At 44.1% G+C, this 14,560-nt stretch overlaps 1 protein-coding gene across 3 annotated transcripts in view; it reads left to right on the top strand.

Moving 5' to 3' along the window:
* The first annotated feature begins 251 nt into the window (after positions 1-251).
* Positions 252-14,560, top strand: part of CCDC85C (coiled-coil domain containing 85C) — a 144,261-nt gene continuing 129,952 nt past the window's right edge. For all 3 annotated transcript variants that reach the window (XM_067555077.1, XM_067555078.1, XM_067555079.1), the window contains exon 1: positions 252-1,739. In XM_067555077.1, the coding sequence (XP_067411178.1) occupies positions 1,037-1,739 (703 nt within the window). In that variant the 5' untranslated portion in view covers positions 252-1,036. The remainder of the gene's footprint in view (positions 1,740-14,560) is intronic.

Genomic DNA, 14,560 nt, shown 5'->3' on the forward strand with positions numbered 1-14,560 from the left:
CCTTTCCCTTTGTACCTGCTTTTTGAAAGCGCTTTGCAGCCCTCGCATTGGCTGGGGTGGGGGGGGGTGGGGGGAGCCTCCGCTTCTCCCCAGTAACTTGACCCAAGGCGCAAATCAAACGCGACCTGAAAAGACTGGAGCATGGCAAGGTCCCCGCCCCCAGCCGCTGACACCCAATCAGGCTGCGGGGGGCGGTCCCTGCCGCTGTAATCTGCCTCTCCCGGAGCAAAACCGGCCGTATTCAGCAGCAGCAGCAGGGCAAGAAGGTGGGGGAAGCCTCTTGTTTTGTGGGTCTGTGCTTTGCTTTCTCTCGTTTGTCTGGCAGTATTGGAGGGGCCCCCCACTTCCCCTCCCCAGAAGTAGGTGGGACCAGTTCAAGCCCTGTAGCCGTGCTCCTGCTTTCTGATGACTGTGTCAGGAGAGGAATGCTCCTTCTCTCACCATCTCTTGTCATGAAATTTACGTGCAATTTACAAAGGCATTGACATCATCCGGAGAGCAGCCGAGTCGGAATTAACACAAAACAAACAACCAGAGGGACGGGTTTCTATTTCACAAATGATTTTAAAAAATTAGCTATCTCGCTGTGGCTCAGCTGCTGTGAACAGGGATCGGATCAGGAGAGCTGGGTCTGCACTGAAGGTATTCATAGTGCCCTTATTTTTTTTACTGTTTATTGGAAATGGATGGGTTTTGGATTTTTGTAGAGAAACAAGTGAAATGAGCACATCCAAGAAGGTTGACCGTTGCTGATTAGCCTCCACTAATTGGTGTTGTGTTCACCTAGGGTAAGTTGATTGATTCACTTTGGAGACTTAATTAAAAGAATTGTAAAGCTTTGAATTTGATTTCCCCCCCCCCCTTTTTTTTAATATGGGAGGCAAATCTTTCAATGTGAATTTGCTGTTTTTTCCTTGTCCAACTCTCTCTGAAGAACTATAATTTCCACCCTGCCCAACATGTTACAGTAAATTTTTGTTCCAGAAAACACTGCTTTTTGTTATTATTTAAAAAGAAACAATATCTAGCCACAAATATGGCAAAAAATTCTCTGGAAGGGTCTAAGGAAGACCTGAGTAAAATTTCAGAAGAGGAGATGATAAGATGGAGCAAGGAAGAGCTGGTGAAAAGATTGAGGAAAGTAGAAAATGAAAAAATGAACTTAATGGTGGAACATGGCAACTTAATGAAGGATGTAAACAGGAGACTGCAAGTTCATCTGCATGAGATCAGGGGGCTGAAGGAGGTGAATCAGAAATTACAGGACGATAATCATGAACTGAGAGAGCTCTGCTGCTTCTTGGATGATGACAGGCAGAAAGGCAAAAAACTGTCCAGAGAATGGCAGAGGTTTGGGAGGCACACGGCCAGTGTGATGTGGAAAGAAGTTGGGATGTATCAACAGAAGCTGAAGGAGCTAGAGGCAAAGCAGGAGTCCTTAATGAGGGAGAACATGGAACTGAAGGAGATAGTCCTCATGCTAGATGAAGAGAGAAATGGAGCTGGCTCTAGGAGCTCTATAGACAGCCAGGCCAGTTTGACCAATTTGAATGGGAACTCTGGCACCAGGGATGTGGGGGATGGGAGTAGTACTTCCAGTACTGGGAGCTCAGGGAGCCCAGATCATCATCACCTTCACCACCACAAACCTGTCGAAAATAAGGCTGGAGCAATAAGGAGATCTATGGATGACTTGTCTGCACCCCTTCACCACAGGAGTATCCCCAATGGACTCAATGGTAAGTCTGTTCCTCCCCTTCTCCTGCTCTCTATTTCTGTTTGAGGAAGCGCTGTCCAGTATTTATTTATATGACTGGGTGTTGGATGATACAGGTTCTGTCCTTGGCTCTGCCACAGATTTCCAGTCTCGACTTGGGAAAGTCACTTTAACCTCTCTGTGCCTCCACTTCACTACCTGTGAAATGGAGATGCTGTCTCAAGGGGCTGTTGTGAGGGGTTAGTGCATTGATATTTGGACAGTGCCTCTCATTGAAAGATTCTCTGGGAATGCACTTTATAACTTCTTATAAGGAGTAGTAATAATATGATCAGAAATAGGTGATCTTCTGGGAAATGTGAGGCTGCACCCTGTGCATTTATCTCTGGTTCTATTAAACTTGTTAATCTGATAATGAGTTCAAAGTGGAGTTCTGATGTAGTTACACTATTGTTAAATGCTCATCAGATGTGTGGAATGACTTTTTGTTTGTTTTTTGTTTTAAGTCCTGGCAGGCAAATTGACTATATGTTTTCTGAATTAAATAAACATTGATTTTCCCTTTTAGTGTTTTGTTTTATCTTAGCTGCTTACCTGATAGTTTGATGAGCTTGATAAAAGCGTAGTTGGGATGTTGGAGCTGTCTTAAGTCTTCATCTGCCAGATAATGGATAAAAGCCACACCTGTTAACACCAAGTAACTGTTCCTTAAGACTGAAGGGGTTTTAGGAGGGAGCAGAGGGCATGTCAGGGTCCTGGTGTTCTATGGGTAAACCTCAGCGCCAGGGAGTGAGAGTGGGACTTGAGGTCACTCAGCACTGATCAGCCCAATCCTGGAGAGTGTTATCCTTCACTAACTTGCCCTGCTCCAAGTCCTCTTGCAAATAGCTGCTTTTCCTTTACAATAGTTGCACGTGTTACACTCCGGGCAGGGAATGCTGGTTTAGAGGTTGCATAGTGTTGTCAGTTGTTGCAGGACATATTCAGCATCCTTTTCCCACTACTCTACCCTCACATTAATTTGAAGCAGAACTTTAAAATTTCTTCAAAGCAGAATTGTAATCTTCTTTTATAAAGCTTTGCTGTTTGCATTTCCAATGTTTTGCCTGATGTGCATTTTGCAAAAACCCATTTAATTCTCAATTCTTTCTTGAGGGGGAGGGTCACACAAAACTCTTTTTGATACACTGGATTGAGTTCCTCCTAGGTGTTGCTCCACTAATTTCAATAGAGTGACACCAGGGCTGAATTTAGCCCATTCATGGTAACCAGATGTTTTCGTGAACTGGATTAGTTGTTAATGCAGAGCATTAAAATATTCCTCCTGGAAGGCCTTAGTGCTGCCACTTAGAGTCCACGGTGATGGGTTGTAGAAAAACCTTTGGTAGAAATCAGTTGCCTCCCTCTGCTTACACGAGAAAAGGGAAGTCTGCAACTGTCTGCAGGGCCGAGTTGGGCATGGAAGTGGGGTGTGCTACCTCTGCGTGCCAGCGTCTCCAGCCCTCCCCTCCCTAAGCTTCCCATCCAACTCACCACAAGTGTCCCAAGTGGGGGAGCTAGATCTGCTAGATCAATGGATTTCAGTCTAATTTTCGAATGGAGGTGTGGACTCCATTGGAAATCTTAGACATAGTCTGTTGACCTCTGGGGTCTGTGGACTGCAGGTTGAAAACACTCACCAGGGACGTTGGCACAAGTTATTGCAACTTGTGTGATAACTTACCCGGTTTCTCATTCTGTGTTGTGGAACCACTCCCCTGCGCTACATATGTTGCTGCTCCCCCTCCCTGCATGCCGCCACTTCTGATGCTGGTAGTTGGGGAAATAGCTCCTGCAAATTCCATGCAGTCCAAGCACTGTACAGGGATGAGTGCAGGGCAGAGCAGAGGCAAGGAGCCACAATGTAGATATCCTTTACTTCCAGAGGTTCTCTCGGGATATACTTGGTATTGGGCAGGGTGAGGGAAACCTGGGTTCAGGGGATGTAACCTTGGGCTCTCTCATAGGGTGTGTATGTGGAACTTCACCATGATGAGATAATTCCAAGAAAACTCTATGTTGAAACTCAGTTTCCATTCCTCTATATGGAAATAACCCACATAGAGGAGAAGGGGGTGTGAGTGTGTGTGTGAGTGGAGGGGGTGGCTCGAGTCACTTCCTTGAGATTCTATGTAGGAAGGAGCAATGTGGATTTAGGGAAAACTTTTCAGATGTGGCCATAGGCTTAGGTGTCTATTTAATGGATGCCCAACTTGCAATGCCTACGATGGTCTCTTTGGGAAATCCTGACACTTTACCATGCACTTGTCTGGTTTCATGTCCGCTGATGGGCAGATGTAATCTACACTCTGTAATAATCCACGTACACATGCCAGTAAACGTGATCTGGTGAGTTAGCTAGTGAAGCTGTAAAACGACTTTACATAGTTGTCATTCTCAGATGGCATCAGTATTCAGCCAAGGCTGTGTGCCTTTAGAAAAGCTTGTGAATACATATGCAAATGCAGCCTCTTATCTGGCTACTTTTGATTGGCAGCAAGAAGTCTGGCACTGAGACATGGTCAGGGCTGTGTGCTGCAATTCTGGTAAAAGTGCTGCAATGTGGGAGAGCCGAGGCAGGTGAACATAAAGAATGCAGTAAGTCAAGACTGTGGTTGAGCTGACACTGAACAGTCTGCATCATGGATTCCGTCCATTTTTTCCGGCTGGTGATTCTTAGGTTGTAAGCATGAGAAGATAGAATTTGAATTTCTTTGAATTTTTGGATGGATTTTTTCTCCTCTGGATAAAAAAGAAGGGGAAAATTCAAGGACTGATAGAGAGACATGGGGGGAGGAGGAGAGTGAAGTTCACGTTCTTCCTCAGTGTCTCATTGCAGAGAAGCACTGGTGCTAGGTTTTTAATTTTTTGTGGCACTAAGCAAACTAAAAAGCGCCCAGGCTGCCCATCCCCCAGCTACTCACAGTAAACAGTCCCTATATAGTTTCTTAGCTCTATAGCAGAGCCTAAGGTAGGACTTGAAGTAAGAGTACTCCAGCTTTTTGTGGGGATCATGCTTTCCTATGTATTAAGCAGAATGATTTCTGTTGGATGGTGGTTTTGTGGAAGAGTCGAGCGCTCCGAGGCCGTTCAACGCATCTCTTATATGTCAAATTACATTTGAAGGAGGGCTGTATAAGAGAACATGGTTTAAACTATAGCCTTGCCTTCCCTTCCCTGTCTCCTACAAGCCTATGGAAGTGGGATTGGACACAAAGGGCCTGATCTAGCATCCACTGTACATCCTTCTATTGACTTCAAAGGGCCTTCGATCAGGCCCAAGGAGAGATGATGTATTTGAAATTATAGATTCTCCAGGTAAATTCAGGCTAATTTGAGTAGCCAGGAGGAAAAAAGAGAAAGCAGGACAATTTTCTCTTGCCTCTCATTCTCTTTCCCTTAAAGTGGATCAATTCCATGGTGTAAGGGGATCTTAGTAGGCCTTTTGTTAGAGAAGTATCTGGAGCACAGTGACTACTGACCACAGCAGTAATAAAGATAAGTGATGGCCCCAAATTTACTCTAATAGTGTATAAAATCTATCATAATCAAAATCCAAGTGCATACAAGGCTTGAAGGCTTCTCATTTTTCTCCCAAGGGCCAAATTTTATCCTGTGAGGTTCACACTCAACTCCCATTGAAGTTGTTTGTTCTGAGTGCCTAAGCTGTTCCTCAGACTGTCTTGCCATTTCCCATGTTTCCTGTGCTTTATTCTAGTTGGCTAGCATTTTCATGTATTTACCTACCAACTCTAGCTGGTTCAACTTTCTAAAAGAACCAGTGGTCAAAAAGGTCTGTAGAAATCCTGTGAATTCGGCAGTTAGGCTATTGATTAATGTGTCTGCTGTCATAGTTCATCACTGCTATCCACTGCAATGGAAGAAGAATTATCTCTGATGACGAAGGGGTGGAAAGATCACTAGTTTTACCGATTCCCACTTGTAAATGGTCACACATTTACCTAGAGGGGACAATATATTACGTTTAAAATGGTGGCAAAGGAACATTGTTTAAAGAGCTGTTTCCTGTGGGTTGGTATTGATCTTATGTGCAGCCTTACTGAATTTCTTTTTCCCTCTACCCATTCTGCTCCTTTAAGGCCAAAGTCCTTTGTTGTTATCAGACTATTGCAATCAGTATATACATTTACCAGAGTATGTTAATGAGGCCTGAGAAACCAAAAGGAAAAGGGGCCAAGCAAGGTCCGGCAGAAACAAAGAATGTTGATTATTTAAGGTATCTTGGTGACCATCTGCCACACGTTGAAGAAACAGACTTTTTCTTTATCGCTGATGGAATCCCAAAAGTTAATTCTTACAGTAAAATTTCTTTTGAAGAAGGGCTCAAATCAGACTACATTCTCTTGCACACACTCTGCTTCATCCACATGTGTTATGGGGTAAGGACAGTGAAATCTGAACCCAGATTTGAATCTTATTTCCATAAAAGCCTCTTTTTTTTTATAATGGGCCAAAATAGTGTCCTGGATTCAAACAGATCCCCTAGACATGAAGATGTTGGATCTGAGGTTTGTAGCTTGAGCTAATCTAATATCTTTATACTCATAATATTTAACACATGATCTTCAAAGTGCTGGAGAAACATTAATTTTTTGGTGCTGCTGTGTTTTACATGATGATAGTTCTCACATGTGCTACAAGTCCTTCATGATAACCATGGAAAGCTGCTCAGGTCTTATGTTTCAAGTTTCATCTCAGGGCAAGAGTACTTGTTTTAAAATCTTCTGTGATTTTTTTTCCAGGTCTGTGACTAGAAGATTAAAAAATGCCCAGGTTTCAGACCCCGCCACTGAGAATGGGATTTGAGTCTTTTCAGGCCAGATGTTCGTTGTCCACTAATTTTAAGTGCCTCAGTTTTGAGTGACCAAATTGAGACACCTAACACCTGATTTTTTTTTCACAGCTGCTGAGCACATGCCTTCATTTTAGACTTGCGCTGGGAGTCATGAGTACTTGGTATGTCTGAAAATCAAGCTCCAGATGTTTGTTGGGTCCCCAAAATTGGTGTCCTCTTTGGAAATTTGCACCCCATTGCCTTGCATCTCTCAAATTTTTCTCCTTCAATCTCATTCATAATTTTGGCCTCTTTCAATGAGACCTTTCGCTGTTATGAGATGTCCCCTAGGAGGGAAAACTCCCTATTGATTAAAAGGCAATTTTCTCTGGCTCTTGATGGAATTATCCACTTATACCTGTCAAAAGCAATTAAAATAAGGGATGTAAACTGTGTCTGTTACAGTGCCCATTGTTTGGTTCCTCTGGAGGTGTTTGATCAAATAAAGCAGAGTATCGAATTAAACAGTGATCTAATTAAGTGACAGGTACAGTAACTCAAAATGTGGTCCTGCAATGTCTAAAGTATGGGGGGCATGAACATTAAAACCGACTGAGGTTTAGTAGAAGTTTCACTGGTGTAACACGGAATCATGGGCTTGTAAAAAGCTAAGGGATAATTATCCCTTTGTGGCAATGAGGGCTGAGTGTCTGGTGTCTTTTATGTCTTTGGATTAATACCCTAGGAGGCACTGGGCAGTGATCAACAGTTCTTGCTATCAGTGAGAAGTTGTAACCAATGATCTACTGGTGAGCAGTGAGAAGTTGCGGAGCTCATAACTGCCAACACCTACCTCAGATTCATCTCCACTGGGGCCTATTATTGCTGTCCGAGCTTCTCAGGGCATCCTTCTGTCTTAGGGCTGCCTTGTATGCAGGTGCTCTGGAGAGCAGGAGAAAAGGGCTAGTAACCAGTAGGTTTAAGTCGACACGACCATTTCCGATACACTTTCTAAGCAGCAGAATAAGGGAAACTAGCAGATTAAAAACCAATGTAAAATAGCATTAAAGCTGTGACTCAAGGAAAGCCAGTTAATGCTTGAACTCCATCCTCACTCATGGTCAATCCATCCTTAACTCATCTCATTGCAAAGCATATGCCATTTCTGACCGGGTAGTGCTGGGGTAACTTAAGGACAGAACTCCCACCCTTAGCTTTAACCTGTATGGGTTGTACAGCTGTGTGTTCACGTTTGCATTGTTATTTTTAAAGATGCCTTTTGTCTGGGAGTTAGAATTTATCATGCCCTGTCTCAAAATGTCATCATCTCCTTGTGGTTAACTTGCTGCAATTCATGAAACACTTGGCTGCCAGAAGTAGTTAGGTGCAGCGGTTCCAGTGCTTGTGTAATGGACAGAAAATTGTAAGCAGCGCTGCTAGGCACTTGCACACTAACATGTCCACCACGAGGAAGTTGACCCATTTCTACAAATAGATAACTACTGGCAGGGAAAGTGGCATTGTCTCAGAGAATCTGCCTTTCCCTTGCCTACTGACTTGTGAAGTAAGAAGAAGGTTAACTCCGTCTTCCAAATCAACAATCATGCACATTATTCTCCATAGTAACAGAAGCATCGTTGCTCATATACAATTGTAAATCGCTCCTTCATCTGACAGAGGCTTAAAACGGCAGCAATTCAACTTTTCTAATGAGCGCTTTTATTTATGAATGGGATGCATGGCGTACAGCACTCAAAAATGATCTCTGGATAGTTCTCTATCTATAGGCATTTATGAAGCCCTTATCACTGAAATATCAGAGTGCTGCATTGCACACTATATATATGACACCTTTGTTTGCACCATTTGAGTCAGGTTGCAATTAGCCCTTGTGCACAGGGACCACACGAAGGGAGGGCCCCCTCCCTTATATTGCCCTTGCAAGAGCTGATCACAATAACAGGGACTGCTTGATCCTTACTCTCTCTATCAAATCACCTGTCCCCTCCTCCATACAGGTCCAACGAGTAGGACTGGGCACTACGAAGAGCAATTAGTTCCGCCCTACTGGATAGTGCACAGTGCATACATATGGGAGGGAGTGCGCTTCCTGAGGCATTGTGCGCCCCCTACACCCTAACACACAGTCCAGCTGTATATGAATGGGAGTGGGATTCCCCATACTCATTGAAACCAGCTGCAACAGGTCAGGTGGATGCTGCAGCTGGTCCCTCATTCTGTGCAGCTTTTAAATGCTGTTCTAGTCACTATCCGGGTCACTCCTTAGCGTAATTGAGGCCTGTTCCTGATACCATAAACCCTCACTCATCAGCATGGACTCAAGGGCTGATTACTCCTCTCTGTATCAGCTTGGGCCCCTATGCTCTAGTGTGACTTCACCCCAGGAGAGCGTAACCAGTAGGGCTGGTATCTGCCATCCCTCAGGTTCTCTGTGAGGGAGGCAGCCTTAAGTCCCACAGAAGCCTTGCCATGGGAAGCTGCGAGTCAGCACACCCTCCCCTACAGCCACCCTGGCAATGAGCCCTCTTCCTGGTCAGTGGTGCCAAATTTTCAGATTGCTGGGGGGGAGCCCTATTTGTGGCAGGACTGTTTTGGTTACTGTTGGGTACAGTCTCCCTGATAGTCGGCTTGAGTCATGAACCAGGACCCCCTTTTGTTAGGCACTGTACAAACAAGCCCACTGACAGGGGAGGAAGGAGGGCGACGGGGCAATTGCCCAGAGGCCCAGCAATTTAAACGGGCCTGGCCCTTTTCTGTCTGTGGTCCCGCCCACGCTGCATTCCTGCTCCACTCCAGGCCCTGCCCCATCTGGCCCCGCCACTTGCTGCTAGCTGCATCGCTCTTTCGCCCCCTGCTGTCACTTGCTGCTTGTGTCCCTCCTTTCCTCTCCCGCTGGCCCCCCCCCCCACATCACTGCTCATCGTGTCCGTCCTCCCCTCCCAACTCAGACCCCCTGTTTGTCGCTTCCGCCTGGGGGAAGGAGGAGTGTGGAAGAGAGGAGGGGGACTGAGCCGGGGGGGGGGGAGGGACGAGGTGGCGAGTGCGAGAGGGAGGGCCTAGGGTGGAGCGGGGGCTGGGCTTGGGATGGAGAGGGGGATTGTGGGTGGGGCCACAGGTGGAAGAGGCGGGGCGGGACTGTTCTGACCTGCAGCCCAGAATTGCTGTTGGTGGGCCTCTGTACAAACCCAGAACAAAAAAATGGTCCCTGCCTCCAAGCACTTACAATCTAAGACTAAGGCAAGAGACAGCAGCTTTTGTGCTCCCAGGGAGCCTGTGGCCTGGTTGAAGTTAAACCGGAGCTGAATTTAGCCCATTGGTTTCAGTGAGGTTCTCATGCACACACCAGTTTGCAGGCTCCTCAGTAATGTACGAGCCATTTGTTTGGCCTGTTGGCTTTCATTAGGGGATTGCTTGTGTTTCATTAGCAGGGTAGGTTTCTCTCCATATGACCATCTGAACTGGGAAATAATAGCAGTAATTGGGTTGTAGGCTCAGTGCACAGGTCAGGTGCAGACTGCAGATCAGTCAGTGGAAGGTGATAGTCTAGTGATCTTCTGTTGTAGTGTCAAACCAGCCCTGCAGCTGTCAGCTCAAGCAAATCTGGAACACCTTGCAAAACTATTCAGTTGCCCTCTCAAACCCCTGCAGTAAGGCTCAAGACAGTGTGTTGACCTCCTTTCTTCTCCTGCACCTGCCCAAACTGCTCTGCTATGCCTGCTGCGGATCTGATCTCTCAATAGGGAAACAGGGATTAAGTGTTTATGGAGGAAATTAAGAGAGTAGTGGATGGAGGAGGGGGAGCCTGAATGACTAGGCCCACAATAAATGGGGAAGGACTTCTGGATTTCCCAGGGGGCTCAAGTTATCACCACTACAGAGCTCAGTCAAAATAAGGCTGCTCCTGCTTCACATAGTTTGGACGGGAGCAGTAGGCACCACACTATGTTTTCAACTCGTCCCTGATGAGGTGGAGAGCGGCCCCATGAGCCAGGGAACCCCTGGCCTGTGGGCTTGGTGCATTGGCCTACCCAGCCGTACTTTTCCTGGCATAAGAAAATTAGGTTATATTGTGCTGTAAGTGTGCTGCTCTGTGCAGTAAGCTGCAGGACGGATGTTGCCTGGAGCTGTCACTAAGGAATGATTTCTATCAAAAGGAAAGGGGAGGATAAAGAGAACAAGTCAAAGCAGATCAATAAAAACAAACTATTTAAAAAAAAAATTAGGTAATCCTTGTGGCATTTCCAGTCCCTGAAGCTCCATATTTCTATGGAAACCATTATAGCAAAAAGTTTGCTGTCAGTATCCTTATCTGATATGGTTCTACTGGTTGGAGTGAAAAATATCTGCTCTCTTGCCAACAGTTTTCTAACCAGGGCCCTCAGAATCTAGGCTGATACCAGGTATTACAAATGTAAGGTTGCACCCTGCGTGCCTTTCTTCGACTTAACCCTTAAATGTCAGATATGCACTAGAAGACTCACATCTGTCTTTCACATGCAATTTCTTACTTGCTATGATGTATATCTTGTGTTTTATGACCTTAGTTATCACTGATTATGTCCTGTCCCATGAACACCACTCCTGTCACTACCTAATCCTTATAGGGGTATGTCTACACAGCACATTCCTTACGGCAGTGTGTAGAGTACATACGCTGCATGCGACCCAGCACGGGTATAAACAGCAGTGTAAACGGTGACGCACTGTTTAGGTGAGTAAAGACTTGCCTGAACTCTTAGGGTATGTACCCTTCACAGCTCTCTTCATGCCCAAGCAAAGCCTCCCCTGCCTACACCGCTATTTTTAGAAGTGTAGCATCCCGCTGCCTCCCTGCTGCTGGAGTCTCCCTGCAGCAGGGAATGGCTCCAGAAGTGGGGACAGGTTCTGCAGGGGGGGGAGAGGCAGCAGGGTAAGGCAGCTGCAGAAGCCTTTCTCCGCTGCCGCCTCCTGCCCCAGCCTTTCCCTGATGCGTGTGGTTACATACCGCAGTGAGGATGCATCTTGCTTGTCATTCTGGCATGTAGCTACATGTACCCTACATGCCAGTGCCAGTAGCATGAAGTGTAGACATATTCTTTATGTGCAGTGGGAACTTTCTCCCTTTTCTTAATGAATGACCAGGAATTTGAGCCACATCTTATTAAAAGGGAACACTCCCATTGACTTCAATAGAATTTGGATCAGGCTCTTAATTTTACGCTTTTTTTCTTTTTCTTTCATACTAAGAGGGCCATAATGTCTTTGGCCTCTGCAAATAAACATAATCCAGCCCATTTTGGTAGTTGTTCATTTGATTTCTCTTTAGCAAGAGGACCATCTCAGGATAATATATTTGCATTTACTTTCAATAGCTGTGTTGATTCTTTCACTGGCTTTTCCCCTCCATCCCACGTTCATCATGATGTATGTTTCCTGTGGGTCCGTTTTCAGTATAGTAAAGTTCCCACATTTTATGTTGAAACACCTTTGTCAATTTTTGGCAAGTAGCTGCCTATCTTGTCAATGGAGTAACGGGGCCAAAAGCAACCCTTTTCAGATGCGCAATCATTTTAGCACCTTACAGTTATTAAGGAAATGGTATTTTACATATAATCTTAAGGCATTTTTCTGATAACAATACCTAACTCTCTTACGGTGCTTTTCATTAGTAGATCTCAAAGCACTTGAGACGTAGTGTGCCTTTGTCATCCTGCTTCCTCTTTCTTCTCTCTCTTTCTGGTGCTTGCATTTGAAGAAGCAGTCTCCTATTTGTAAATTTCCCAGAAGTTGAATATAATGTTGATCTATGCTTTGGATCAGCAGAGCTCTTAATTCTTTCACATTGAGTTTAAAGCGTGTTCTCAGCTGAACATGATACATACTTATAAGTTATATGATTTTCACCCATGGTTCATGTGGCATATAAAGATGGCATATTGTAAAAAATATTGATAAAAAGGTCTCTCTTTCTTTATGCCGATCTAAAGCTACACTGTAGTGAGTCAATTGTTTGATACTTTGCAGATTGCTGAGAGGTCTATACTTCGCTATTACATGTGTCTCATGCTTGTCGTCTTGGTTTTGAATTATTCACTCTTTCAGTCATGATTTTTATTTTTGATGCTATAAACTGTTTGAACAAGTCAGCTACTGCTGTGGACCTTCTCTTGCAATTGTGGTAACATTTGCAATGCAATTCTCTCCTACAGGTTTTTCTTTTGTCATCCTCTTAACTACTTGTTCCACCTCTTAAAACATGGGGATCATGCTTCTTAAAGCCTGAACACTCATTCCTCTTTGATGTCATGAAACAAGATAATGCATGCCCTGTTTTTGAGATATTCTCTCTTGGAATCGCTGAAGATTCCACCTTTAACTATAATTACTTCTGCAATTTGCAGTCCTCCAGGCTATGTTACATATTTGCATTTGAACAGAATGATACTGAGTTCAGTATATTTAACCAACTTTTGTATGTGGGGGTCTGTTTTTTAATTTCTATGTTTTATGGAATTTGTGGAAGTCTAATCTGCCGTGGCTGTTGTGACTCCTTCTGTCATCTCTGAATCCAAATAAAAAACCTGGGTTTTTCTTTCTATGTGGTCTGTGGTTAAAGATCTTGTTGTTGTAATTTAAGCTTTATAAGGACAGTTACTGGAAAGGAAAAGTGGTTTTGTAGCTAAGGCCCTAGAACCCAGGAGACATAGTTACATTTCCTATCTTTACCACAGACTTCTTGTGTGACTGTGGGCAAATCACTTAACGTTTCTGTGCCTCAGTTCCTCACCTGTAAAGTGGGGCTAATAATACTTCCTTTGTCTAGACATTTAGATTCTAAGCCCTTCAGGGAAGGGAGTGTCTTTTATAATGAGTAGGTTCAGCACCTAACACAATGGGGCTCTGACTGCAGGTGAAGCCTCTAGACACGACCATAATACAAATAATAACAAACAGATTTTTCAAAGTTAGCCAAGAGCCGTTCTTCTCCTTTTTAAGTAACCAAAATCCTCAGCTGCTCTGAATTGCCAGTTACGCATCAGTAAAGTTAAAACCGGACTTCAGGTTCTTCCATAAAACTTAAGAGGTGTGTGAAATTTCTAGGAGGCGGGTCTTTATAGCATGTACACTGCCTAGGACAGGGGGAGGCCTGATCTGATTGAGATTTCTAGGTGCTACCAACATATTGATGTTAAATATTACTAATAAACAGAAGTCCTCAGGTGAATGAGACAAAGAACAATGGACACCGCTGTTCTGCCAGACCGATAACAGACAGGCAAGACAAATGCACAGTCAGATTGCAAGAGCAACAAGTAGCCCTGATAACTTTTGGGGGGATATAGCTGGTAGTGGAAGTTGTTGTCTTTCAGTTTATCTAATTTATGAGCATATGTGATCCTAAATTGTATACCCAGTTAGGGGTTTTTTATGATGATGATCTGATAACAACATCAGGCTTCCTAATGCAGTTTAGGCTGAGACACAGTTCCATAGTCATGGGAAATGAATCTTCAACTGCAATGTTTCTCTTCGTCTCAGCCAAAAGCAATAATGTCCATGCTATAATAACTAAAGACTCTCTCTCCATGGCTTTGCCAACTAAACTCCCACCTCCTACCTTGATTGCTTCATTTCTGACTTCACTAATTTGTTAACACCTAATAAGTTTTGCCATTAAAAGTAATCAGATTCAGTCTTCTGTCTGTCTGAACCAAATGTTTCTTTAGCCAACCCTGGCTTTTATTCTTGTTTTCCCTGTGAAATCCACCATGCAGATATATTTGTCAGTATACTAGCAAATCATTTAAATGGTGACAAGACCACAGTAACTCTTCCTAGGTAATTATGTATGAAAGGTTGCCAGTGCAAGTATTATGGGAAGTTTAAAAGCCTTAATTTTCATTTGGAATTGAAACCTTAATGACTTTCCATTCCCACAAATCATAAAGACCTTGTTTCAGATTTAAGTTGACATAAAAAGCTTTTTTTATTAGATTTTTTTTGGTAGA

Source organism: Emydura macquarii, unplaced genomic scaffold (assembly GCF_026122565.2).
Source record: "Emydura macquarii macquarii isolate MOO-44397 ecotype Brisbane River unplaced genomic scaffold, CSIRO-AGI_Emac_v2 contig_1551, whole genome shotgun sequence".
NCBI lineage: Eukaryota > Metazoa > Chordata > Testudines > Chelidae > Emydura > Emydura macquarii.